The sequence below is a fragment of the Phalangium opilio genome, unplaced genomic scaffold, assembly GCF_054372755.1.
Source record: "Phalangium opilio isolate 3A_F unplaced genomic scaffold, DU_Popi_V2 ptg000056l_1, whole genome shotgun sequence".
Lineage (NCBI taxonomy): Eukaryota > Metazoa > Arthropoda > Arachnida > Opiliones > Phalangiidae > Phalangium > Phalangium opilio.
In genome coordinates, this window is record NW_028324175.1 from 487,771 (window position 1) to 514,727 (window position 26,957).

The 26,957-nt window shown below is 36.0% G+C and overlaps 1 protein-coding gene across 1 annotated transcript; it reads right to left on the reverse strand.

Annotated features, from left to right (window-relative positions):
• Nucleotides 1-8,824: 8,824 nt before the first annotated feature.
• On the reverse strand, nt 8,825-9,577 carry LOC149667641 (uncharacterized). Its single transcript, XM_089840905.1, has 2 exons — nt 9,356-9,577; nt 8,825-9,215 (listed from the first exon to the last, which is right to left on the reverse strand). Exons 1-2 carry the CDS (start codon nt 9,391-9,393, stop codon nt 8,825-8,827), a joined length of 429 nt encoding a protein of 142 aa, XP_089697031.1. The 5' UTR covers nt 9,394-9,577.
• Between the last annotated feature and the right edge of the window lie 17,380 nt (nt 9,578-26,957).

Sequence of the window (26,957 nt, forward strand, 5' to 3'; positions counted from 1 at the left end):
TCACTTTAGAATTTGTACTTTGGTTATTTCAAGTAACATACAGGTTGAGCATCAATTATAACCAGGGTTGGCAAAAATTCGGATTTTTCTTGAAAAAGGCACTGGCATGGTTTTTTGCTGGTTTAAACCGGATTTTATTGGATTTATCTGGCTTTTTTTAAACTACTCTCTAGTGCTTAATTTTAGCACTTCTTTTTACATTTAGTGCGCTAGATGTCTTCTGCTAGGCCGAATCATTTTTATTGTACATAAAAGTTGATAAAACTATAGACATTTCCCTTAGAGATGAGTAGGGACCCTGATTTAATCGGCATTTTTCAGTCTAACCCGACCCATATCAGGTCGGAAAATCCTAGGTCGGGTTGGGTGAGAAAATTACTTAAAATGTTTTGCTGGTCGGGTCGGGTAGGGTTATCATACAGTCTACCCGGGTAGACATTTTTATTATCTTCAATAGGGCAGGGTTGTGCCCGTTATGCTTTTTTGTGATCTTCAATAGGGCAGGGTCGGGCCCGGGTAGGCTTTTTTGTGATCTTCGATAGGGCAGGGTCTGATAAAGATTTTTCTAAACGCGCGGTCCGACCCAAAAATTTAGCGTTGCGAAAAATTCAACTCAGTCTCACGAGTTTCGGGTGGGGCAGTGGGAGGAGGGCGCGTCAAAATAACCCACAATGTATGGGAATCGACCATTTCGATGAAATAAAGAGGTAAAGACATGTGGGTCAAACGTTTCCTTCCATCTCACTTTATGGTGCCTGCGCTGTACTCTATTATTACATTTTTTGAAAAATCCACTGGATTTTTCATCGTGGTTTAAACCGGTTTAATCCAGTCGGACAAAACCGGACTGGATACCAGCGTGCCAACCCTGATTATAACAATTTCAAATATTAAACAATGTATTCGATATTACACGACTAGTCGAATGGAAATATTAGCTCCCTAGCTAATTGGTTTTAACCAAAAGTAAAATTTTTCAGGGCGAATATAATATTTAAATCAATTAAAGCATTTATTAATATTCATTGTTAATATCTTCGATGTGGCCAGTTACTATCTCTTAAATTACAAAAATCTTTATGAAAAATATACAGGGTTGCCACGGAATTTTCAGAACAAAATTCCCGGACTTTTCCAGGTTTTCCCTGACTTTTTTCTCAGATTTTCCTAGACCTTTTAGGCGGTAGGGTAAATTTTTACAGCACGTTTTAAGTGCTTATAATTAAATAAACTCGATCTACATTAATTTTTCCAATGTATTTGTTGCACCAAAATGAATAAGAATCATTTTAACTATAAATAACAGTCTTAAGAGCTTTTTTGAAGGCATTTACTTTATAAAAACAATTCTAGACATTTTTAAGGATTGCTCATGGAGTTTTCTGTGTTAAGAGAGGATAAGAGGAAACTTTCATTACTCTTTCAATAAATACTTTTACCAACTAAAATCAAGTTCCCAGAATTTGCTAAAATTTTTAAAATTTCCCGACTTTTCCCTGATCTTTTGGCCCATTTTTAAATTCCCTGACTTTTCCAGGATATCCAGGTACTGTGGCAACCCTGATATACACTTACAGATTTTTTTAAGGAAAAAGAAAAACATACAATTTTAAAGGGTATTATTTCACACATTTTTCTCTTAAAATGTTTGAAACCGCAAAACAATTCTGTAACTAAAAAAAAATTGAGATCTATTTTGGAATTGAGTATTATTTTCACAACCAAAAAGCTTTAATATATAAGGTTTTTGATTTCCAAGCGCCCCAAAGCACTTGCTTCTTTTATATTCAAACAAATAAACTGAAAGTATACATAAACGTTTAAGTTTTGGTTTCACTTTATAGGGTGTGGTTCCCAGCAGATGAGAAGCTAGGTAAAAAAGCAAAGGCTTATGCATAAAACTGGCTCTAAAAGGTAGATAAATTGATAATTCAATAACAAAATTCAAACCTTACGTTTTAGTTTATATAGTGTGACAAAGAACCTTAGCGATGAAATTCAAGGTTAGCAAGCCTAGAACTAATCATTTTCGACCACAAAAATCTCGTTGAAACATTCTGACGACCCAGCCGCGTCAGAGATACTGGAAAGGCTAACTTGCTTTCGCACTAGCAGCGCCCTCTTCGATGATGACGTGCATGGCGTTATCTTAGTTACGCCAATAGAACAGAGGCGTGTCACCTGACCCGAGAAATTACAGGAGGGAAAATTCAAACTAGAAAATCAGATGTGTTTTCTTGCTTTGCAGTTTTTTTGTAACGTTATGTTTCTAGTGTTGCCAAAAATATAGTATTATCAACTTCTGCTTGTGGGTCGAAATATAGTATAAGTTAAATATATAACAAAAAAAATTTGGTGGCATATGTGGAATAGTAAAAGTCAAACAAACCGTCCCACGGAAAAAGAAGGCCTATACAACAACTTAGTTTTTCATTTTACTCTTTTTAAACGTGACAATACCGACTAGCGGGAAGGAGTTGGTAATCAATTGGCAAAAATGGGTTACATGTTTAGGACGGTAGGCAAGCCTACTTCAAACTACCACAGTTCCAACAGTCGGATAAATGTCGGTTACTAAACGGCCTAAGAATAACTTTGCTTTTAATTTTTCTCGTCTTAAACGTCACAATAACGACTAGCGCGAGGGAGTTGGTAATCAATTGGCAAAAAATGTGTTGGAATTCTTTAGACGGTAGGCAAGCCTACTTTAAACCATCTCAGTTCCAACTGTCGGATAAATGTTGGTTACTAAACGGCCTAAGCATAACTTTGCTTTAAAATTTACTCTTCTTAAACGTCACAATACCGACTAGCGCGAGAGAGTCGGTAATCAATTGGCAAAAAATAAGTTGGAATTTTCTAGACGGTAGGCAAGCCTACTATAAACCATCTCAGTTCCAACTGTCAGATAGATGTCGGCGTTGCCAACTAAAAGAAGTAGTCGGCTTCATGAGTCGGAAAAGTATCGGAATAAGCATGGTACAGCTGACTGGACCGTAAACCGACTATTCGACCTTTAACCGACTGTTATGCGGAAGGCTTGTGCTACTGGGGAAGCTACTCAACATTAGCAAAAGAACAGGATAGACTGTCGATTGAAATCCGGTCTCCCTTGGAATCCGCAATTGATTTCATACCAGCAGTAGCGAGATATTGAAAGGCAAGAGAAAACTGGTTTACACTGTTAAAAAAATGGAACTGTTTGACACCTTTAAAGGTGTTTCCTAATGCATCCCCAGCAGCACCCCTATTGGTGTTTAAAAGCACCATTCGAGAGGATGTCAATACGCACCTTTGAAAACGGTGCGAAATAATACCTTCTCTGAAGGTGCTTTTTATATCCTGTGAGGTGTTTTAATCACTTTGAATAGCGGTGTATATTAATACCAGAAAAAGTGTTAATAAACCCTTTAAGAAAAGGTCTTTTTGAGACTAATTTGGTGTTTTTTAATTCCATTGACGTTGGTGCTTTTTAATTCCTGTTAGGTTTAAAACATCACCCTTAATAGAGGTTTATAATTATACCAGAAAGGTGTCTATAGACTCTTAATTTCTTAAAAGGTGTTTTTTGAAATAATTGTTTTTCAAAACACATGAGTTACCATAGATTAGTCTTTCAAAATAGCTGCTCAAATCCAGTGGATTAAGGGTAAACGTTTTTTCTGCTGTAAGCCTTATTCAACCGTGTAAGAATTGATACGCGTGCGAAATGGTTACTTTTAACCTTTACTGTATATCCTCAATAGTTCTTTTTAAGGACCTGATTTATATCATTCAAAAGTGTATTTAATTTTCTGCTCACTGTGAACCGTCAAGACCTCCTCAAAGACACACGAATTCATGGAATCAAACCGAACAACGCTTACCAAAATCTTTAAATGTAGCATTCAGTGTAACTAGGAAAGTTTAATTTCACGTTTACACTGCATATAAATGCAGTAAAGCTGAATTAAAAAGTAAACACCAAATTTAAAATATTAATATAAAAGATGTTCTTGGAATATTGAAATGAAACAGAGCTTTTTAGCTACAAAACTACAAAATGAATCGCAATGCCGAAACACACTAAATATTTTCATTCAATATTCTACAATAAGAAAATGTTATGGTTTTGTAAGAGATAATTTTATCCTAGTCGCTTTATATTAACTTTGATATGCGCATAGTGTTTTGATTCAGATGCAATCTTCATTACTCATTCTATATAAACTTTCACTTGTGTCGTTCCGATGAAAGAAGATTATATTAAATAATTAAATAAATATAAATGATATTAATTTTTATAATCGTCAGTATTTTACCTTAATTCTAGATAAGTGGTTTTAAGAAACATTATTCTTAAAATTATTTTAAAAATAGCTATTGTTGACGTTTGGCTTCTAGCGTAAACCGTTTTCACAAATTTTGGAAATTTAGAGTATATAAGGCGATTGATTGACAAATGGTAAGAATAAGCGCTATTGCGTGAACCTTTGGTCGAGGCTCTGCCATTGGGAGGCTAGTCGTTTCTCGTAACTTAAGACGATCGCGCGTACATCTTAATCCGAACGATGATAATGGAGTAGTAGCCAATGTTTCAGATCGGCGAGTAAGTGGTAAACACAGAAGACTATATGATGGTGTTGTTAGAAGCCAATAAGTACAGATAAACGTGTATGTCGTATATACCATTAGAAAAACAAGTGTGGAGATTGTGTAATGAAGTAGAATTTTTACCTCTCCGAGTGACGATGACGTCACGGAGAGGTATTGCACTGGACGTGTCTGTGTGTCTGTCTGTCACCGTGTTCGCGGTTGGCAAATCGAAGCAAACAGGTTTGCAATTTCCGGACCGCGTTCGCAGTATACAGAAATTCGAAAAATGTTACTTCGTTCCTATATCCAACTTATTTAACGTCAATCATTAACTATCCGTTACACCTTCATCTACTGTCTAATCACCAATTGTTTCACCCAATGCCAACCGGTATTTAATGGCTTCTAACAAGAACACCATGCAATAGTCTTCCGTGTACACCACATACGCCACACGCGGCGAGCGGCTAGGGTTACGAGAAACGTCTAGCCTCCCAATGGCAGAACTTCCACCAAACGTTCACGCAATTGCGCATTTTCTTACCTCTTAGTGTGAATCATTCACCTTTTATGCCCTTAATTTACAAAGGTTCTGATATAGGTGTTCCCCAGAAGTATAACGTTAAGGATAGCTACGATTAAAATTATTTTAGGAATTAAGTTTCTTAAACCGACTTAACTATAATTAACGTAAAATACTGACTATTAAAATAATTAATATCACTTATATTTATTTAATTATTTAAGATCAACTTCTTTCTTTGGAGTAACAAAAGTGAGAGTTTATATAGAACGAGTAATGAAGATTGCATCTGAATCAAAACGCTACACATATCAAAGTTAATATAAAGCGAGTAGGATGAAAAGATATCTTATAAAACGATAATATTTTCTTTTTGCAGAATATTAAATGGAAATATTTTAAATATTTTTCGGCATTACGATTCTTTTAGCAGTTGTGTAGCTATAAATTTCTGTTTCATCTCAGACACACAGATACGTACAGTGTAATACCTCTCCGTGACGTCATCGTCACTCGGAGAGATAAAAACCTGTTTCAAGGGGAAATTAAAGTATTTTTTATGAATTACTCTAATTCCAAGACATTCCAGCATATTGAACTCTTCGAGAATTATTTTTCAATGATTGAAAAATCAAAATAAGTATGAATTCCTTCAAATATTTGGTATAAGGTAGTCCAAAGCAATTTTTTAAATCTTTGGGATATTTTTAGGATGCTTCACCCTGCAGGTAGAATTAATAGGTGATTTCCCTCTATGGTCATATCAAAAACCTTTCACTTAAAAAACACCATGTCAGCCAAAAAGTGTTAAGTAAAGCCCAAAGGTGTTTATTAGCACCATTCCAACAGATTTTTATTAAAAACAATATTTCCGTTTTTAAAAAAATTTGTTAAGGGTCAATTAACACCTAAAGGTGTTTATACGTACCATTGAATCACCATTTCCTTACAAAATACCTAAAAAGAGTCAACTAGCACCTTTTTACGGAGAAAACACCATCTCATTTAAAAACACTCTAATAAACACCTCAAGGTATTTCCGAACACCAATGAAACACCTTTTTTTCTAACAGTGTGGACATTCAATTCGTTCTTGATGCTTACGCACTGGTTATGTATATTGTATCATATATAGGAAAGTCTCAGAGAGGGATGTCTTTGCTTCTGCGCGAAGCTTCTAAACAGGCAAAAAATGATAAATGTACAGTAAAACAGAAGTTGAAACTAATTGCTAATCAGTTCTTGAATGCCCACGAGGTAAGCGCTCAGGAAGCGGCTTAAGGCTCGTTTTCAATCAAAAGCAAATGCGCTTCAAGCTTTTGCTTCTGTGGGAAAAAAAATCGTGAATGATATCGCCGCGCTGGCGCGTGAGAGAAAACCAAAACGCGCAAACATAGAGGTCGTTTTCATTCTAGCTTTAAAGCGCGCGGTACGGACGTCACGTGATAGTGGGAGGCGGGCCCTGATTAAATTAAAACAAATATGGCGGTCACTTCCAGGAGACGACGTTATTTAATTCAGAAGAAATTACTATTAATACAATTGTATTATGCAATTACCTTAAATGCCAAGAAAAAATATAAACGTAAGAGATGGTGGGTACACCCTATTTGGAGGAAACGAAGTGTCGAAGGACATTATAATACTCTTATATGTAAATATGTTATTCCTGACATGAGCCTTGAAATATTTGTTAACAGTAGTTACATGTTGAATTTCTTATTGTTTAAACTTAATTAGATGAGAACTATGAGAAAAACAGATGGAAAAAAGTTTTCAAATTTTACGAGAATGGAACCAAAATTATTTGATAAACTTTTGGAGTTGGTATCATCTCATCTGAAGAAAAATCCTCCTGGTCGAAAAACAATTACCCCAGGAGAAAGACTTGCGCTTACGTTGCGGTATATCTTAATAATAATTTTAATCGACATTGTATTAATATATAGTGAAGTCCACCCATGTAATAATTTGATTTCAAAATTAGATATTTGGCTACTGGAGATGGATTTGACTCCATGGCATATGCCTTCCGCCTTGGAAAAACTACAACTCACAACATCATTAAAGAAACCTGTCAGGCCCTTTGGGATGTTCTCCAACCTATGTATTTAGCAGTAAGAATTGTTTTGAATATAGAAATCCCTTTTCAAAATTATAATTATAATAAAATCTTTAGCAACCCACGGAAGATATTTGGAATATGGCCGAAGCCGAGTTTCGCACACGATGGAATTATCCTACATGTTGCGGTGCCGTTGACGGCAAGCATGTAATGATTCAACAACCGTCAAACAGTGGAACCTTGTATTATAATTATAAAGTAAGCCTTTCAAGGTGGTGAAAAGTATATGTAGGCCTATATTCAAAATTTTGTATAATTATTGTGATTCTTTTGGTCAGAGTTTCAACTCCATAGTTTTGATGGCAGTCGTAGATGCTAAATACAGGTTCCTCGTTGTCGATGTTGGTGGATATGGGTCCCATTCTGATGGTGGCATATTTAAATCGTCCTCTTTTGGACAAGCTGTTGAGAATAACGAAGCTGAATTTCCACCGCCAGTCATTTTGCCAAACACCAACATAATTTCTCCTCACGTACTTGTCGGAGATGATGCATTCCAATTATTACCCAATTTCATGAAACCCTATTCTCGAGATGGTCGTCTTTCAAATTCTCAAATGATTTTCAACTATCGGTTAAGTAGAGCTAGGTATATATTATATTAATATTTAAATATTTTAGTTTTGCATTAAATATGTCCACATTTTCAGGAGGTGCAGTGAAAATGCATTTGGCATACTAGCTACACGTTGGAGGGTCTTCCGAAGACCCCTTCTTTTGAAACCAACAAATGTTGATAAAGTTATTCGAGCCTGTGTAGTTTTACACAATTTTTTGCTAATCGAAGAAGAAAAGTTGCAACAAAAACAGTATTGTCCAAATGACTTTGCCGATGTTGTTGATAAAACAGGAAAAATTGTTAAAGGCAAATGGCATGATAAACTGAGAGCTGACCCAGCGAAAGCATTTCAAATGCCAAAGGCTACATCAGCAAGAAATTACAGCAGGAAAGTGGCCGAGATTAGGAATAATTATGCGAAATATTTTGAAGGAGCAGGCAGCGTAGACTGGCAATGGGATTTGAAGGGTGTAAAAAAACCGACTGATGAATTAGATCATAAAATTTTATTAAAATATTTGCTAAACTTAATTGTTGTCTTCAATATAATTTATTATGATGTCAATTACATCTCTTTCACATCGGCGTCGTTTCCTGGGATCAACATCTCTCAATAAACTTGCCGCATAATCAGCGAATGCTGTTGCTGAATCATCAGGCTTATTCAATTGTTTGAAATTAAACATATATTAATTATAAGATAAGATCAAATATATCAAATCAAAAGTCAAGAAAAACTAATTATTTTCTCAGAAATAGTTTCGGTTCATTCATAAAATTCAGTGAGAATGGCTTTCAAAATATAAGCATATTTTTAGAGATAAATGCATATACATCAGTCTGTTCCAAATGTGTTTTGTTTGAAAATTATGGAAAATGTGTTTTGTTTGAAAATTATGGAAAATGTGTTTTGTTTGAAAATTATGGAAAATGTGTTTTGTTTGAAAATTATGGAAAATGTGTTTTGTTTGAAAATTATGGAAAATGTGTTTCATAATTTTCTGCAGAATATTTGCTGATAATTATTTTAAATACGAACTTATTACATTCCGCCAAGGCTTCTAAAACTGAAGAAGGTGGAATGGAATGATAATCCTTCTTTTTTTTTCGATTTTTCTGCAGCTCTGTCATACATCTGTTTCCTTTTGGCCACACTAATTTTCTCACTACTGGCTTCTTCCGAACTCTTTGATTCCCCTGAGTTTATTTTTGACGATCCAGGGGTTGGGTTATTGAGGTCCTGAATCTCATTATCGTCTTCGTGATCCGAGATTTCCTCGTTCACAGTGAATTCTTTACCCATGAATGAGCAAGTGAATGTCCCAGAATCTCCACCCGCAGCCTTGGGCAATGTCGAGGAAATTTCTTCCTCCGTACTCTTGGTCGAGTTATCTTCCACATTCAATTTGGCAGTGGAGAAATTGGAGATAGTGCTAACAATAATATACGATAGTACTATTATTAAAAACCTCACAAATATATAACAGGGTTTGGTTCTGGTTAGAAAAGTTTGTGTTTGAAAGGACAACGGTGAAAGTGTGGAAAGTTCTAGGCTACTAAATATTATACATACGGTCTCCTTTTAACTATGTCTTTTAGAAACATCAACATTTTAAAATAAGGCCAGGTAATGGAATCTAAAAGTGAATCGTCGGCTTCTTGCCCACTCTTGGAGGTTGTCGCAAGGTGGTAATGATTTCGAAATGTGTCGAAACAAGACTTTCATTTCTTTTTGCAAAGATCCTCTAATGAATAAATTAAGTAACATTACTTAAAACTTATCGTTTAATAGGCAATTAATGTGTGTACTCACTTGACAACCCCAGTTCCATGGAAATTTTCTTCCAAGAGTTTTCTGTTAAGTCCCTATCTTTATACTCAACTAAGCCTCGGTTCCATATATTTGGATGGTTTTGTACTAAAGAAATCAGCGCCTCTTTCACTTCCGCTTCCTTCTTTTTCTCGCATTCTTTTTCTAATTTTAGAAGATCTTTCAACTCTTTTTTGTTTGGTGCCATTACCGTTTGATATCAAAATAAAATATCTAAAATCCTTTTATAAACCGCTGTCAATCGTCGATTTTCACCCTCGTCGTCCTAAACCCAACTGTGATTGGAGGCCTAGTAGTGACGTCAGAACATTTGTAGCTCCGATCGCGCAAAGCTCAAGCAAATATCTATCCTAAATAGATATGAGCTTTAACGAATATTGACGCAAAAGCGTGGTGTAGGAAGCTTCACGCTCACGCAAAAGCGGGAATGAAAACGGGTACCATTTTCGCTTACGCGTTTTGCTTGAATTTTTAAAGCAAAAGCGCGCTTTTTTACTGAGAAAAGCCTGATTGAAAACGAGCCTTTACTGTGGTTTACAAATTCCTGTGTCCAGGTGCAGTCGCGCCTGTGTTTTTATTAACACCAATGCCCCTGAAAATCGTGTACACATTCTTAAGAGTCAATCTGAAATTGAAGAACTACCAGCAGACAGTAATGATGTTTTTGCCTCAGGGATGCTAGAACATTATGTTCAAAGGCCAGAGGAACTAGAGGCAATAACGTTAGCTCAATTTGGTGCCTGGTACGAATATTCCGAAGCCCATAGAGTGACTAAAGCCGCCCACGATCATGTTGATGAGGGAGAGAGCAATGAAGTTGAAGCTTGTGGTAAATGGCTGAAACTTAAAGATGGCTCAGGGTTTATCAGGAAACGTGGTTATTCTAAAATTATACGGTACAGAAGATTCAATTTGGAAAAAGATCCCGACAACTTTTATCGTGAACAAATAATGTTGTTTAAGCCCTGGCGCGATGAAATTAATGATATCTTGACGAAGAATATTAAATTGGAATATAAGCTTTGTCTCGAAACTATTAATCAAGTTAGGAAAGAATTTCATAACGAAATTGACGAAGAGGCCGTTGATCAGGCCGTAGCAGATTTTAAAAATGGGGAAATTGAAGTGGATATTACTAATATGCAGCCTGAATTAGAACATAGAAATGAAATTGATAGGTCTCTAGCTATGGATGATTCGGATTTTTTAATTAATATGGTTCAAGATTCTCTAGGAAATATCAATAGAGATATTGTGGATGGTAATGCTGGAAATACTGTTGCCCCTTCAATAACGTTAGTTAATGATTCAGAGTACAATGCACTTCTTAGAAAACTGAATTCTAAACAAAGAGAGATATATTACAATGTTTTGTATCATGTAAAAAGCAAAGAAACTCCGTTGCGCCTCTTTGTTACAGGGGGCGCTGGTGTTGGAAAAAGCCTTTTGATTAGTGCTATATTTGAATCTGTGTCAAGGTTTTACAACAAACAACCTGGAAGTAATCCATCGGAAGCGAAAGTTATCCGTTGCGCACCTACGGGCAAGGCTGCTTTTAATATATGTGGGGCAACTTTGCACAGTACGTTTAGTTTACCCGTTAGCCAATTTGCTGGAAATATATCGAGATTGGAAAGTGAAACTCTTCATAAATGTAGGCTACTATATGGACAAGTAAAATTAGTAATAATTGACGAAATTTCCATGGTTGGATTGAAAGTTTTTAATCGAGTAAACTCTAGATTGCAAGAGATTATGGGATGCCCTGATTATTTTGGTGGTGTGTCTGTCCTATTAGTTGGAGACTTTAACCAATTGAGACCAGTTTGCGATTATTTTGCGTTTCAACCCCAAAGTGAGACAGATAATCCGTACGCATCGTTAACTGGTAACCCAATATGGGAGCAATTTGAATTTGCTGAAATTGAGGAAATAATGAGACAAAAAGATGACAAAAGATTTGCAGAAGCTTTGAATAGGATGGCTGTGAGAAATATGACTCAGAACGATATTGACTATTTTAGTAGTTTGGAAGTAAACACTGAACGTGTACCCCCGAAAGAGGCGATACACCTTTTCGCCACTAATGCGGAAGTAAACCAATTCAATCAAGTCAAACTTTTAAACATGAATACGGAAAAGGCTGTTTCAGTTTCAGTGGATGTTGTAAATGGTGACCTTACTAGTGAAGTTAAAAAAAACATTCTGTCCCAAATTGGAACCTTAGCAACGTCTGATACGTATGGTCTACCCAAAGAATTGACTCTTGCGTGTGGTGCAAGGTATATGATGACCAACAATGTTGACACTTCTGACGGACTAACAAACGGTGCGACCGGTTGGTTAAGAAAGATAGAGTATGGTACTAATAGGCTCGGGGAGAAAATCCCGTTCAGGGTTTGGATTGAGTTTGACGATTCTAAAGTTGGGAAAATGTTGAGAATAAAGTGTCGTGGTTTACATGTGAATAATAGTTTTAATGTTTCTTGGACGCCTGTTGAAAAGGTCATTAAAGCATTTAATAGAAAATGGAGACAAAACAATGTTTCAGTTTCGAGGAAACAATTTCCTTTGGTTATTTCTGAGGCGATTACGATACATAAAAGCCAGGGTGATACGTACTCATCGATAGTCGTGCATTGTAAGGCTACAAGGAAATTATAAAGAGCGCATTTATATGTGGCATGTAGTAGAGCAAAGACCGCTTCCGGTTTATATATTGATGGTAAATTTCAAGTTCCAAATGCGCCTAAGAATAATATTGTTGACTTAGAACTCCAAAGGTTGCGTGAATGTAAATCTATTAGTTTCCCGTTCTTACAAAACGCTTTATGCATTTATGTACACAATGTGCAGTCCTTGAACGCACACTTACAAGACGTTCTTGCGGATAAAGTAATTTTAAATAGCCAATTATTATGCTTTGTTGAAACATGGAAAAAAGAAACAGATAATTTTTCTGTACCGTCCTTTACGGAAATAGGTGGTATTCTTCTACCCAGAACTGCTCGTAGAGTGGCGTTTGGATCATCTGTATATTTTAAAGATTCGCCTGAAAATTCCGTTGAATTTATACAATGCAGAGTTTTACGCAGCGATATTCCTTTTGGAAATTCCCACATAGAACGTTGCTGGCTCAATGCTTACATAGAAAATGAACTTGTATCACTGGTACTGTTATACAAATCTCCAGGAGCAAGCCTCCGTTCTGTTTTTGAAGATTTTAACCCCTTGTTTGATGAAAGATATGACAGTAAAGTTCCAACAGTCGCGGTTGGAGATTTTAATATAAATTTTTTAAAGTGCAAGACGGCACTGACAAGGTTTTTTGAATCATTTGATATGTGTTTGCTACCTGGTCTGGAGGAAAAATATTCAACAGATTATCATTGCCAATTAGATTTGGCCTTTGGAAACAAAGCATTTCGAGAGCGATATGAAGCAACTTATAGGGAATCATATTATTCTTATCACAAAGCAATCTGTTTTGTAAGAAAAGCCTAGCTTTAACAAGCAAACTTGTTTTTAAAAATATTTGTCAAGCAATTAAACAATAGAACAACTTAGTGTATACAAGTGGGTGGAGAGGGTGGATTTGTGTACTTTTCTGGCAAAAGCCCAGACAACTTTAGTATTTAACCTGTACGCAACTATATGCGCTTGCAAAAACAACAAAAAAACATTAACTTGGGTTGTCCTTTAGCCAACTTGCTAAATTGTTTGGAATAACCCCTTTAACTTGGGTGTGCCTGTATTCAACTATATACATGGCTTGCAAAAACACCTTTAACTTGGGTGTGCCTGTATTCAACTATATACATGGCTTGCAAAAACACCTTTAACTTGGGTGTGCCTGTATTCAACTATATACATGGCTTGCAAAAACACCTTTAACTTGGGTGTGCCTGTATTCAACTATATACATGGCTTGTTAAACGACATTTAGAACTTGGTTTTGCCTGTATCTAACTATATACATGGCTTGCAAAAACACTAAGAGCAATAGTGTTTTAGCCTGTAGGTAAATTACATCATGACTTTCCAATGAACTACAAGATATTGTGGCTCTACTTGACAGATAGTTGATTCAGAACTGTTCAGTATGGTGGAAATACGGTAAGCGTTTCATTTCTATAAGATATTCAATTGTGTTATATCAAAAGTACCAATTCAGTTCACCTTTCTATCACCATGTCCAACTCGGGAAACTATTTAATAGATTTTGTTCCAGACATTTAAAGTGTGTGATCTTGACATGGAACATATATGTGACTGCTACGACGTAAATCACAGCCATAGAGAGTCTTAGGATGGTCATCAGTGTAGATGAGTTCATTAAATTTGGTATGACCAAAAGAAGATTGGTAAAAGTGTAACCACCTTAGAGAAGGCTCTTAAATTTGGAATTACTAACATAGGTATAACTGGTTTTGCTTTTCATTGAACACGTTAAGCCACTAATGGAGATTTAAATTGAAATCTAATTTTCCATGAACTTCTCATATGGACACTATCTGGGAAACATTTATCGTTTGAACGGGTGGCATAGATGTAATATTGATTAATTGTGTTAATGGTTTTTTCCCATATGGGTTTTCCCAGAACCTGTTTTTCCCAAATGTGATTTGGGTTTTTATGGTTCAAATTATGTAATGCTTTATATCTAATTTCTAAACAAAATATTATATGCTTATTAACATTTGATGGTTTGTAATATGAAAATGTTAAGGAATTGTTATATAGATTGCTGTCTTAGCCTAATGTTATTTTAAAATGTTTTACGTAAACCATAATTTCAAAAATATGGTTTTAAACAAAATTAAAAATAAATTTCAAATAAAAACAAAGGTTTTTTTTAATCACGGGTTTCAATGAAAATGTGGGGTCCTTATAAGAGCCGTCGGCAAGGATACTATTAGTCGGGTTTTATGACGTGATAAATCACGGAGATATGAAGCTTACTTTGGAGGTTGCGGAAGGTCTGGTAGTCCAGCGTAGACGGGGTAGTCTAACACTCGACTCGGAGAGGTTATAATTTGGTTTTCCCAACTTGTTTACCTCTCCGAGTGACGATGACGTCACGGAGAGGTATTGCACTGGACGTGTCTGTCTGTCTGTGTGTCTGTCTGTCTGTCAGACCTCACGTGACCGCGTTCGCAGTTTACAAATCGGAGCAAACAAATACCCGATTTCCGGAACGCTTTCGCGGTTCACGGAAATTTGGCCATTCATCTGCCAACACGTCTTTACTAACTGGCTTCTAAGGACCACAATCTGCTAGTCTTTGTCCATCCCACATGGACACTTGCCTGTACTTGCTGGCTCGTAAGCACCGCCATCTTCTGTTCTTCGTCAATCCCACATTGACACTAGCCTGTACATTCTGGCTCGTAAGCACCACTATCTTCTGTTCTTCGTCAATCCCACATTGACACCAGCTTCTATGCACCACCATCTTCAGGTCTTTGTTCATTCCGGCTTCTTCTCCATCGTTAGGTTTTTAGATATACGCGGCGATCGGCTAGGGTTACGAGAAACGTCTAGCCTCCCAATGGCAGGGCTTCCACCATCGGTTCACGCGAATGCGTTTTTATCTATTATTATAATGGAAACAGATCGTATATATACCCCAAAATTTGAAGAAAGCGGGCAAGAGGGGTATTCTTCACTTTAAACGTCAATATTAGCAAAGTTTCGAAAGATAATAGGAACAACTTTATTTTAAACGATTTAACTATTTTTAAAGTTATTTACTGGCGATTAAAATAATTAATATCATTCATATTTAATTAATTATTTAAGATAAACTTATTTCTATGTAATGACACAAGTGAGAGTTTATATAGAACGAGTAATGAAGATTGCATCCGAATCGAAACACTACACGCACATCAAAGTTAATATAAAGCGAGTATGATGATAAGATCTCTTATAAAACGATAACATTTCCTTTTTGCAGAATATTAAATGGAAATATTTTAAATATTTTTCGGCATTACGATTCTTTAAGTAGTTGTGTAGCTATAAAGCTCTGTTTCATCTTAATATTCCAAGAACATCTTTTGATATTAACATTTCAAATTTGGTGTTTACTTTTTAATTCAGCTTTACTATTTTTATATATATAGTGTAATCGCATTTCTTATATTCATTAGATAATATGGGTGTTAATTCTTCATCTATCCACAAGTGCTGAAACGATTGGGTCTGTGAAATAAGATACCCTAGATTTAAACTGGAAATGACTTTGTTTCGCCTCCTCTTATAGGAGGTGTTAACGGTTCAGAGTGAGCCGAAAGTAAAATACACCCTTCAGTGATACATTTTAGGTCCTCATTAGAATAATTGAGGATACAAAGGAAATTGTTAAACGCTTAAGCCTTTGCTAAAGATCTTGGCATTTTTTCGCCAATTTGAACTATGTATTTCCGGTTTTTCTCATATGCTGGTGGACCTGTGTTTAGAAAGTAAATTCGTCTCGGCTCGGAGAGGTTTATTTTGGTTTCCCAACTTGTAATTCTTCTAAGGAAGGTGGCGCAGTCTCGTAGACTCTGGCCTTCACATGTCCCCATAAAAAGAAATCCATTGGCGTCAAATCGGGTGATCTCGGAGGCCAAGGTATAGGACCCCCTCTTGCTATCCAGCGGTTTGGAAAGCGAAGATCAAGCCACTGACGGACAAGGACACTGTAGTGAGGTGGGGCCCCGTCTTGCTGGAAGACCATAGTCCGTATTGTGGCCAATGGTAGTTCGTCTAAAGCATCTTCAAGGTCCGTTTGAAGAAAATTAAGGTAACGAGCTGCCGTCAACGTTTCTCTCAAAAAAATTCGGACCTATGATAATAAAACGGTTGAATTTGGTAGGTCAGACAATTTAACTAACAAATACCTATTACGTGGTTCAAAACAATTCCTCCCCAGATATTTGTCTTCCACTGAACCTGGTGCTTGTGTTCACGAAGATAATGCGGATTGTCCACGGACCAATAATGCATGTTATGCCGATTGATAGTACCATCGCGATGAAACGTGGCTTCGTCAGAATACAGGAGTGTAGACAGGTAGTTGGGTTCGTATTGAATACGTTCGCAAAGAAACAAGCAAAGGTTGATTCGTTTTAAATTATCACCGTCGTGCAATCCCTGGTGCAGATGTAGTTTGTACGGGTGATAGTGATGTGCATGCCAAATCTTTAGAACTGTGTGATGGCTACAACCAAGGTCAGTCGCAACAGCTCGACTACTTGTACATGGGTGCTGATGAAGACGAGCAAGTGCTACCACAGGTACATGATTTCCGTCTCTGTTTCCTACTATTCTATCGGCACGCGGTTGACTTTCACGTTTTTTGAACGAACCGCCAGTCGAAAGGTTTGCCAAGATCTTCGGGAAAGATTCCGGCTTGGTTGCTGCCTATCTGGATATTTCTGCGCGTACAGGCGTTTAGCTTCCCTGGAATTACCATACACCGTACATTTTGTTAATAAGTATCAGGGACGATTGTCCACAATAAATACTTGTTTTACACTGAGCAATCAAGTCTTAAACTGTAGGCAATACGTTAAACATTATTTCGATTACAGCAGTCTATTGCATTACATTATTCACGATATAAATCCTTCAACACAATATGGTAGGAAACATACTATTTTCAGTGGAATAATACTATCCCATAAAAGCTATTGGCCACAAATACCGAAGCCACCCTGTATATATATTTTTCTAAATTTAAAGAAGCTAGGCGCATTTGGGGCTTTGGTCAAATCTCAGACAGTCAGACAACACATTTTCTGATTACCCTGATACTGTTATCCAGACTTTCCCTCTAATATATTTTCACCCTGACCTTTAAAAAGGTCCATTTTCATTTTCCCAGACTTTACCCTGACTTTTTAGGACCATTTTCACTTTCCCAGACTTTTCCCTGACTTTTTAGGACCATTTTCAATTTCCCAGACTTGTCCCGGACTTTTCAGGCCCATTTTCAATTTCCCAGACTTGTCCCGGACTTTTCAGGCCCATTTTCAACTTCCCAGACTTGTCCCGGACTTTTCAGTTCCATTTTCAATTTCCCAGACTTGTCCCTGACTTTTTAGGCCCGGCCATTTTCAATTTCCCATACTTTCCCCTGAATTTTTAGACCCATTTTTAATTTCCCAGACTTTTTTGGCGCATTTTCAATATACCAGACTTTTCCCAGACTTTTAAGGCCTAGTTTCAATCAAAAAAGTTATTAAATGAATAAATCTATATGGTTATAATTATGTTGAAATGAAAGCTATTAAATCCATCTCTTTGTTATTTGGCTCCGTTAATTTCTGAAACTTATGAAAAACTAGTGTATTACATATTTAACGAAAAACTAGTGTATTACATATTTAACCAAAATTTATGTTAATTATTCAATTTCCTAGACTTGTCCCTGACTTTTGAGGCCCATTTTGAGGCCCATTTTGAATTTCCCAGACTTGTCCCTGACTTTTTAGGCCAGTTTTCAATTTCCCCTGACTTTTTAGGCCCATTTTCAATATCCCAGACTTTCCCCCGAACTTTTTAGGCCTAATTTCAATCGCAAAAAGTTATTAAATGAATAAATCTATATGGTTATAATTATGTTGAAATGAAAGCTATTAAATCCATCTCTTTGTCATTTGGCTCCGTTAATTTCTGAAACTTACCAAAAACTAGTGCATTACATATTTAACCAAAATGTATGTTAATTAACCAAACAAAAAAACGTTATGAAATAAAGAGCTTGAGAATGGATCCCCTTAAAACCAAAACCAAGACCTGTAAGTGTTGTAGTTTGAAACAATTTTTGAAAATGAACACTTTCGTTTCTTTTATATTTACCTACGATAATTTTAGAATCAAGGCTTAGTTGCAGAACCACTGTAACACTAAACAGTGTGTTACACATTAAACATAAACCAAAATAAATATAATTTTAACTATACATCGTGTTATCAACGCCTTTAAAAAAACGCGCCCTCAAAATACAAAAGCTACGTTAGTATGTCGAAAATTAAGAAAACATGTTAGAGAACCAATGAACAGCAATCTTTTGCACGTTTAATACAAAATTTAAATTTAAATAATGCAAATATAAAATGTTATTGAATGAAAGACTATATACAGTTCTGTTTGTCATTATTTCCCTTGAAAAGTTGTCGCTAGCGTTCAGCCACCGGAGGATTCATCATCAAGGTGTAAAATTTACCACTACAGCTGATTGATGTGTCCTAGCTGTCACAGAAAACAATGTAGTATTTAATTGATCTACCAGTAAGATTAATAATTAATTTGAACATACCAACAGTATTCGTAATGTCTGGCTTTTATCTCAACCGAAGTTAATGTTGCCTATAGGGACTCCTATAACATCAACATAACGGCAACGCTACCTTGACCGAGGCTTAACGAAATTAGCTTAGCGGAGTTCGTTAATAATAAAATATTCTGTTGGCTTTTAAATTTAAAATTAATTTTAGTAAATTTCATTGACGTTTTTTGTTGTGAAAACAATAAAAATCATACCTAATTAGCCTCCAGTTTAATTCCAAATCCAAAACTTTAATTTTAACCGAGAGCTCAAACGCCATGTTTATCTAGCTAGTCCCTCTAACGGCGTGAATCACGACAAAAACGCCGTAAATCCAATATAAAGAATTAGAGCTAAAATGCGTTTCTTTAACAGTGCTAAAACACTGTAACTCCAATACCCAAAACAACGTAAGTCATAGTAAGTGTTTTTAATGATAAAAATCAATACTTAAACTTAATTTTTCATTATGAAACTAAGGAAAGGCACATTTAAGGACTGTGATCTTTCATTTAAGATGGTTACCAAACGTAACGAATGAACAGTTTTCTTTATACACTATCCCAATTAACGTCATTTTTCAAAAAAATACCATGTTATCTCTATGGAAGAATATAGTATTTTTCACCAAATGTCTAACTAATTTTATGGATTCTAAAACCACTCTTAACAACTTTTTTCTTTATAGAATTAACTATTAGTTGGATCTCTTTGAAATTTTAACCACAAAATTAGGGCCCAAGTTTTAGTTCACTGGCAAATTTCAAAGCTGCAAACACAATGCGAAAAAAGTTACGGCCAATCAAAGAACCCTCCTTTAGCATTAGAGGCGGTATCAAGTCTTATCTAAGAGCGCGATAAGACGGTTTTAATAATGCCGCCGTGACGTTCACGCCATTAAAACACTCTAGTCTTAATCGTTGCCTTAAATAGCGTTTGTGAACTTTGCGAAAGTTAGGGCTCGGGGATCGGTTAACTATTGTGCAAATAAATTCACATACCAAAATTTGTAAAACGAAGATTATATAAAAGTATTTCGTCTCGATTTATTTCGGAAAAAGGTAGAGTGATTCAATTATAAATCGTAAGTATTTTTTCCGGAAAACTAAAATTTTCAACATAATCAGAAGAATGTTACTCCAAAAACCTTTTTTGCGATACCTTTTATTCAATTTCGAATAAAAAATTATGATCCATACGTTTCTTGATACAAATGTGGTTTTGGTTTCTTTTATCGATTAGTATTTGAACGAGTAGCCGCCAATATTATTTTTTTACGATAAACTTTGATCTTCTTTAAATTGTTATAGCTATATATTAACGAAAAAAAGTTTAAATCATTGAAAAATGATTGTATTTAAAAACCTGATAATGGTATGAACTATCAATAAAAACATTGGTAATTGTCAATATTATCAGAAGTATAAAATACGTCTCTTCGAGTGTAGTGTACCACAAAGCGTGGTAACATGAGAACATTAAAAATAAGGTTACTAAACCGAATCACATGTTGTCCATAATTGGATGTAAATGGATCCGAACGGCTGACTCTGAGACAGCACAGTTTTTCATCTATTTTTGGATAACGTAACTCGTGTCCAAAAAGGGAGGGTCGAATGATAAGCCAGATTTGGAGTCTCATCCAAAATTGGAACCAGAATCATTTATTAAGGGATCAATTACTACCCAGAAATGGTCAGAATATAATCCACACATCAATCAAGCCCGCATTGGACAAATTTCTAACGAATATAGGACTAAAATCAAACCCTCATTGGACAAATTTCAAACCTATATTGGACTAATATCGAGCCCATATTGGATATCAAACCGACGTTGGACAAATTTCTAACGAATATAGGACTAAAATCAAACCCTCATTGGACAAATTTCTAACCTATATTGGACTAATATCGAGCCCATATTGGATATCAAACCGACGTTGGACTATTGTCGAACAATATTGGACTCATATGAAGCCAATATAGAGGCTAGATTTTTTTACATCACCGAGTGATGATTGTTTTGGAAACGTTCTGTTCTCGACGTCTCCATCTGTCTGTGTGTTTGTGTGTCTGCCTGTTTTTACACCCCAGGGGATCGCGTTCGCAGTTTCCTAATCTGAACAAAAGATTTCTCAATTTTCGGTTCGTATTCACAGTTCACGGATATCTGAAAAACTGTACTGAACACAATTCTATTAACTGTCATCACCAATCTAACTACACCATTTTAATGTCTTTCACACACTCGCGAAAGTGGCATACTCTAGGAAAAATGTCTCTTAAAATGATACAACAAGAAGTATGATAAGTAACTTCAGATAAAAATAATTAATATCATATAATATTATAAAATATTTGAGAAGAACCTCTCTTAACCGAAAAATCTGTAGTCAAAGTTTGTAAAGGACGAGTAACGAAGATTGGGTATGAAGTCGATAGTCTGGGTACATTAAATAGTTTGTATAAAGCTTAGTTCGCACTTGACCAAAAACACGACGGAAACATTTGCGTAAGTACCTCTGCGGTAAAACATATTTTGGAAAAGGTGGCAGCTAACTATTAGGAGAATATTTTGGAAAAGGTGGCAGCTAATTAGTAGGAGAATGTTTTGGAAAAGGTGTCAGCTAATTAATTGGAGAATAGTTTGGAAAAGGTGGTAGCTAATTTGGTAACCAAATAATCACGAGACCAAACCGTTCCGAGACCAAATAATCACGATACCAAATAGTCCCGAGACCTAATAATCACGAGGCCCAACCGTCACGAGACCAAAAAATCACGAGACCAAATCGGTGAGACGAATTAGTCCCGCGACCAAATCGGCGAGACCAAAATGGCGGGACCAATTCGGCGAGACCATATTTTCCTGTTCCGTGAGAATTCATATCGTTAGTTAATAGAAACGGAATAGAGAAGTCGTTTTCAAGTAAATGATGAAAATATGTTTCAATTGTGACTCTCTGAAATATAGTGTACGGTGTGGGACGAGTGGATTTTTACTTCTCCCAAGCGACAGGCTTTGTACCTTACGTGTCTGTCTGTGTTTTGTTTTAACTTCTGCAATTGTTTATCAATAAAGAGAAATGATTGCATATCTAGGTAAATAGTTATGTCGGTGATCCTCAAATATTATTTCACTTCCCCTTTTTACCTTAACCGTTTTTAGCCACATCGTAAGATGTGAGCTATTAGTTTCTCTGGGGAAGGAAGTGGGAGTTGCCGTTTCTGTTGTGGTGGCCGTGGATGTGTTCGTCCTCCCTCGTAATACATTATAGTTAATTAATAAAAAAAACCTTTAATGATTCAAATAAAAAATATTAGATTTGCATTTAATTGAACAACATAAAATTAATTATGTAATAGAAAAATTTAAACATTGTAGTTTTATTTTTAATATTGTAGTTCAACTTGGTTTAAATAGATGTCGCTGTGTAAGTTGCCCTGACACTATGAATACATTACACCCTGAATACATGAATGTACACCAATTACACCCTGAATACACGAATCCTGAATACATGAATGTACACCAATTACACCCTGAATACACGAATCCTGAATACATGCATGTACACCAATTACACCCTGAATACACGAATCCTGAATACATGAATGTACACCAATTACACCCTGAATACACGAATCCTGAATACATGAATGTACACCATTATACATGAATGTACACCAATTACACCCTGAATACATGAATGTCTTAAATGGGTTTTGTCGTAGTTTTTTACCATTTCTAGTGTTAACAATCATGCCTATGACAATGAAAATGATTTTCTAATTTAATACAAACATTGAGTGCTTCTTGGATATTTTGTTTTCAAAAGGAAGACAAGGCATTCGACGTGGCACCGAAGAGAATGGCCATTGGAAAAATGAAAATAGATGATGAATTACTTATACAGAAACAGCAAGTGAATGTAAAAGGTGATCCTCCTCTCGACGCCATTCACCTGTACGCCACGAACAAAGGTGCCGCAGATTTCAATGAACTGCGTCTCAATCAGTACAATACTGAATTCTGCGAGTCTTTGGCTTTTGATACCGTCAAAGGAGGCTTTCAAGGAGGTGTGCGAAAAAACATCCTTGAAAAAGCGAAACAACTGAAGCCCAGTTCCACTTACGGTTTGAGCGAAAATATTCGCTTACAAACTAATGCTCGCTACATGGTTACCAACAACATAGACATTGAAGATGGAATTGTTAATGGAGCCACTGGAAGAATCCGTCAAATTGACTACGGAGTGCGTCCTGACGGGGCTCGTGTTCCTATCAGAGTCTGGATTTCTTTTGATCACGAAAGAGTGGGGAAAGGCATTAGAGCAAAAAGTGCCAGTTTGGTTTCCACTTTAAAGGCCGGACCAACTTGGACTCCCCTTGAGAAAACAGTGAGATCATTCACGCTTCGTCACTCGAAAAAAAATGTTGCTGTTTCTAGAAAGCAATTTCCTTTACATGTGGCTGAAGCTATAACTATTCATAAAAGTCAGGGGGATACCTACAAATGCGTGGTGGTTCACATTAACAAAAACAGGAAAATGCAACGGTCAATGTTATATGTCGCTTGCAGTCGAGCCACTTCTGCTCAGGGACTTTATATTGACGGAAATTTTGTACCTCCGGAACCTCCAAAGGACGATGATGTCGTTAAAATAGAAATGGACAGAATGGAAAGAGAGGCGCAACTCTTTGTGCCAACATTACTCTCACGACCAGTAATGTTTTTCCATAACCCCGAGTCTTTAAGGGGCCATTTGGAAGATGTCAGACGTGACAGTTTCATTGTCAGCACTGATTTGCTTTTCTTCGTGGGAATAAGAGCAAAAGAGCAAGATGATTTAAGCATCCCAGAATTTCAGAATTTTGGAGGAATATTCTTGCCGGTTGACGCCCCCGAAAGGCGATCCTATGGGTCGAACATTTACGGAAAAAGTAGCGTGACAGAACAGAGTTTGGATTGTACAGTCACTTATGGGAGGCTTCCAAATATGCAAACATGACCGATGGCCCGCCTAGAACGAATCTGGTTTGATTGTAAATTGGAGGGCAAACGAATTGCCGTAGTTTTCTTATAAAAATCGCCGCAAGCCAGCTTGCGACTGGTGTTGGACGATTTGGCTTTGCAATTCTCTGAAAAATACGATCCAACCATACCCACTATGGTTGTTGGTGATTTTAATGTTGACTTTTTACAAAGAAAACAGGCATTGACAAAGTTCTTTTTGCCTTGGCAAATTGAACTTATGCCAGGATTAAAGAGCAAGGTTTCAACTAATAAAGAGAGTCAGCTTGACTTGGCTTTTGGAAACCCGTTGCTAATCCAGAGATATAGTGCTGATTATAGAGAATCTACCTATTCATTTCACAAGTCCATTTGCATTTTTGAAAAGGCTTAAGGCGGCAGCCTTTGAAAGTGCATGGGAAACCTGTAATTGAATCAGAAATGACCTTCAAAAAACTAGGTCGAGATCACTCAGAGGGAGATTATATTCTCGGCCTTTGGAGAGTGTACAATGTCTATAGAGATCACTCAAAGGGAGATAGCATTTCCATTTGAATAAATTCTTAAAACTGAATTTATTCAAATTGACTATGTTTTCTCGGCCTTTGGAGAGTGGCACTCAGAGGGAGATAGCATTTTCATTTGAATAAATTCTTTAAACTGAATTTATTCAAATTGACTATGTTTTCTCGGCCTTTTGAGAGTGTATAAGATCACTCAGAGGGAGGGAACATTTCCATTTGAATAAATTCTTTAAACTGAATTTATTCAAATTGACTATGTTTTCTCGGCCTTTTGAGAGTGTATAAGATCACTCAGAGGGAGGGAACATTTCCATTTGATTAAATTCTTTAAACTGAATTAATTCAAATTGACAATGTTTTCTCGGCCTTTTGAGAGTGATTGGACGATCGAAATCACTCAGAGGGAAATAACATATACATTTGAATAAAATTAGGGTGACCACTCAAAATTATAAATTATTATCTAAGATTTATAGGAAACTTATCGGATCCTTCAAGTATAGGAAGTAATTGGTGAAAAATTAGGGGAAAAAAGCAGAAAGAAATTGGTGAGAAAAAATATTTAAGAAATTGAAACCAAAATACAAAATTATGGAGAAAATATGAAGAAATGCTTTTAACAAAGTCGATATTAAAATAAAAATCTAATCATATTTCTTTTTATTCAATCGTTTAAGCCTCGACCGATAAGAAAACATTTTTATAAAGGCCATAAAATATAGAAAGTAAATATAGGAAGTGGTCACTCTTAATCATTTAAAATGAAATTATTTAAATTGACTGTGTTATCTCGGCTTTTAGAGAGTGATGTTTTTAAGCTCGATCGAGAGATAAAATTTCTTTATTCACTCACTCACTCCATTGGCTCTTAAGTCTTAAGCCGGGTTTTCAAAGACGTGTGACAAAATCACAAAAATATTTCGCTATATCGCTACCTGCTCATTCAATATTTTAAGGCTTGCACGATATCCATAAAAAAAACTTTTAAACGTTTCCGACACGCACCCATGAAAACCCAGCTTCTAGATAGCCATTGGATGATAAAATCTACAACCTCGGGTATTTTCCATTAACTATTTTACATATCTCTCGTAAAAACGCGATATATATTATTATTATTATTATTAAATTAACCAAATAGATATTAGAGGTAGTATATTTTTCACTAGTCAATCACATAGCAACATTCTAAAAACTCAGTATATAAAACTTGAAACATTAAATCAAATACAGTAAAACGTTTCCTAATATAATTTAAATGAAATTAACTGTCTAAACGCGATATAAAAAGTGCTGTATTAAAAATAATGGCCATCAGATATAAAGACCATTGTCCTTAATTTCCAAAATCCCTTACCACCAGGATTGAAAAGACTGAACAAGCACAGTCAACAAGAACACGAGGCCTAAAAAATACTCTGGAATTTGTCCCACCCGTAAAGCACAAGGCAGAAATTTCTGGGCGACAAAGTTTGAAGGAATACGACACATGTCGGCGATCCTACTCTATAGGTTCCGACTGCCCCGTGTCCGCCCCAACGTCCCTTTCATCACCTCCCAAGTAAACCTCATTACCATCCCCTGATTATTCGAATGATGAACCCTGATTAATGGCATCCACTCAAGCCCTAGTAGCTGCTGTATGTAGCGTGTAGTAAAACAGAAAGTAAAAAAAACAAGGGTCCCAAGAGGACCATTACAATTTTGCGCCACATCTCGTATAAATTAAGCACAGATTATGAGTACTATCTCCTATTATAATAAAGCAATAAATATGAAATTAAATTAAAAATTAGGTTATTTCGCTGGATTAATTAATGTAGAAATCGCATTAAGAAGACTAGCTCCACAGTCAATAATTCACAGACTCGATTTTCGCCAAAAACGGACCTTTTCGCCGCAAAGTGGAAACACTGGCGACATCTTGTATATTTTAGCGAAATCAACACCTGGCATTTTCCAAAATATATTTAAAATTATATTTCAAATTACTATTTAAAATATTATTTTTTCATATTATTTAAAATAAATAATTTATATAATTTAAAATAATATTTTGTAAATGAATTAAATAGCTTAAAATAAATATAAATTTTTAACCAAAATTTCAATGTAGACTCGAACGCGCGGGCCGCCGTTTTAAAACAATCCACGAGGAAAAAATAGTCGAGCGTTCTGACCACTGGGCTGCGAATAGCCCTGCGATTTCCCTTCTGTTTGCGTACTGTATACATATTGTAAAGCTAGAGTTGAATGACAGCTGAGGGTGAAAATTAAGGCGGGGTTTACGACGCCGTCCAATAAGCGGTGTGACGAAGACGAAACGAAGGAGGAGTTAAACTTTCCGTTTATGCTCCCTAATATTTTGCGCTCATCGCTAGATGGCGCAAAATAAAAAGCACTGCAGTTGTTCCAAACAATTATTGCAAGATACTAAAGGATACTGGTGGATGGCCAATAAAAGCTGGGATTAGAAGTTCAATAA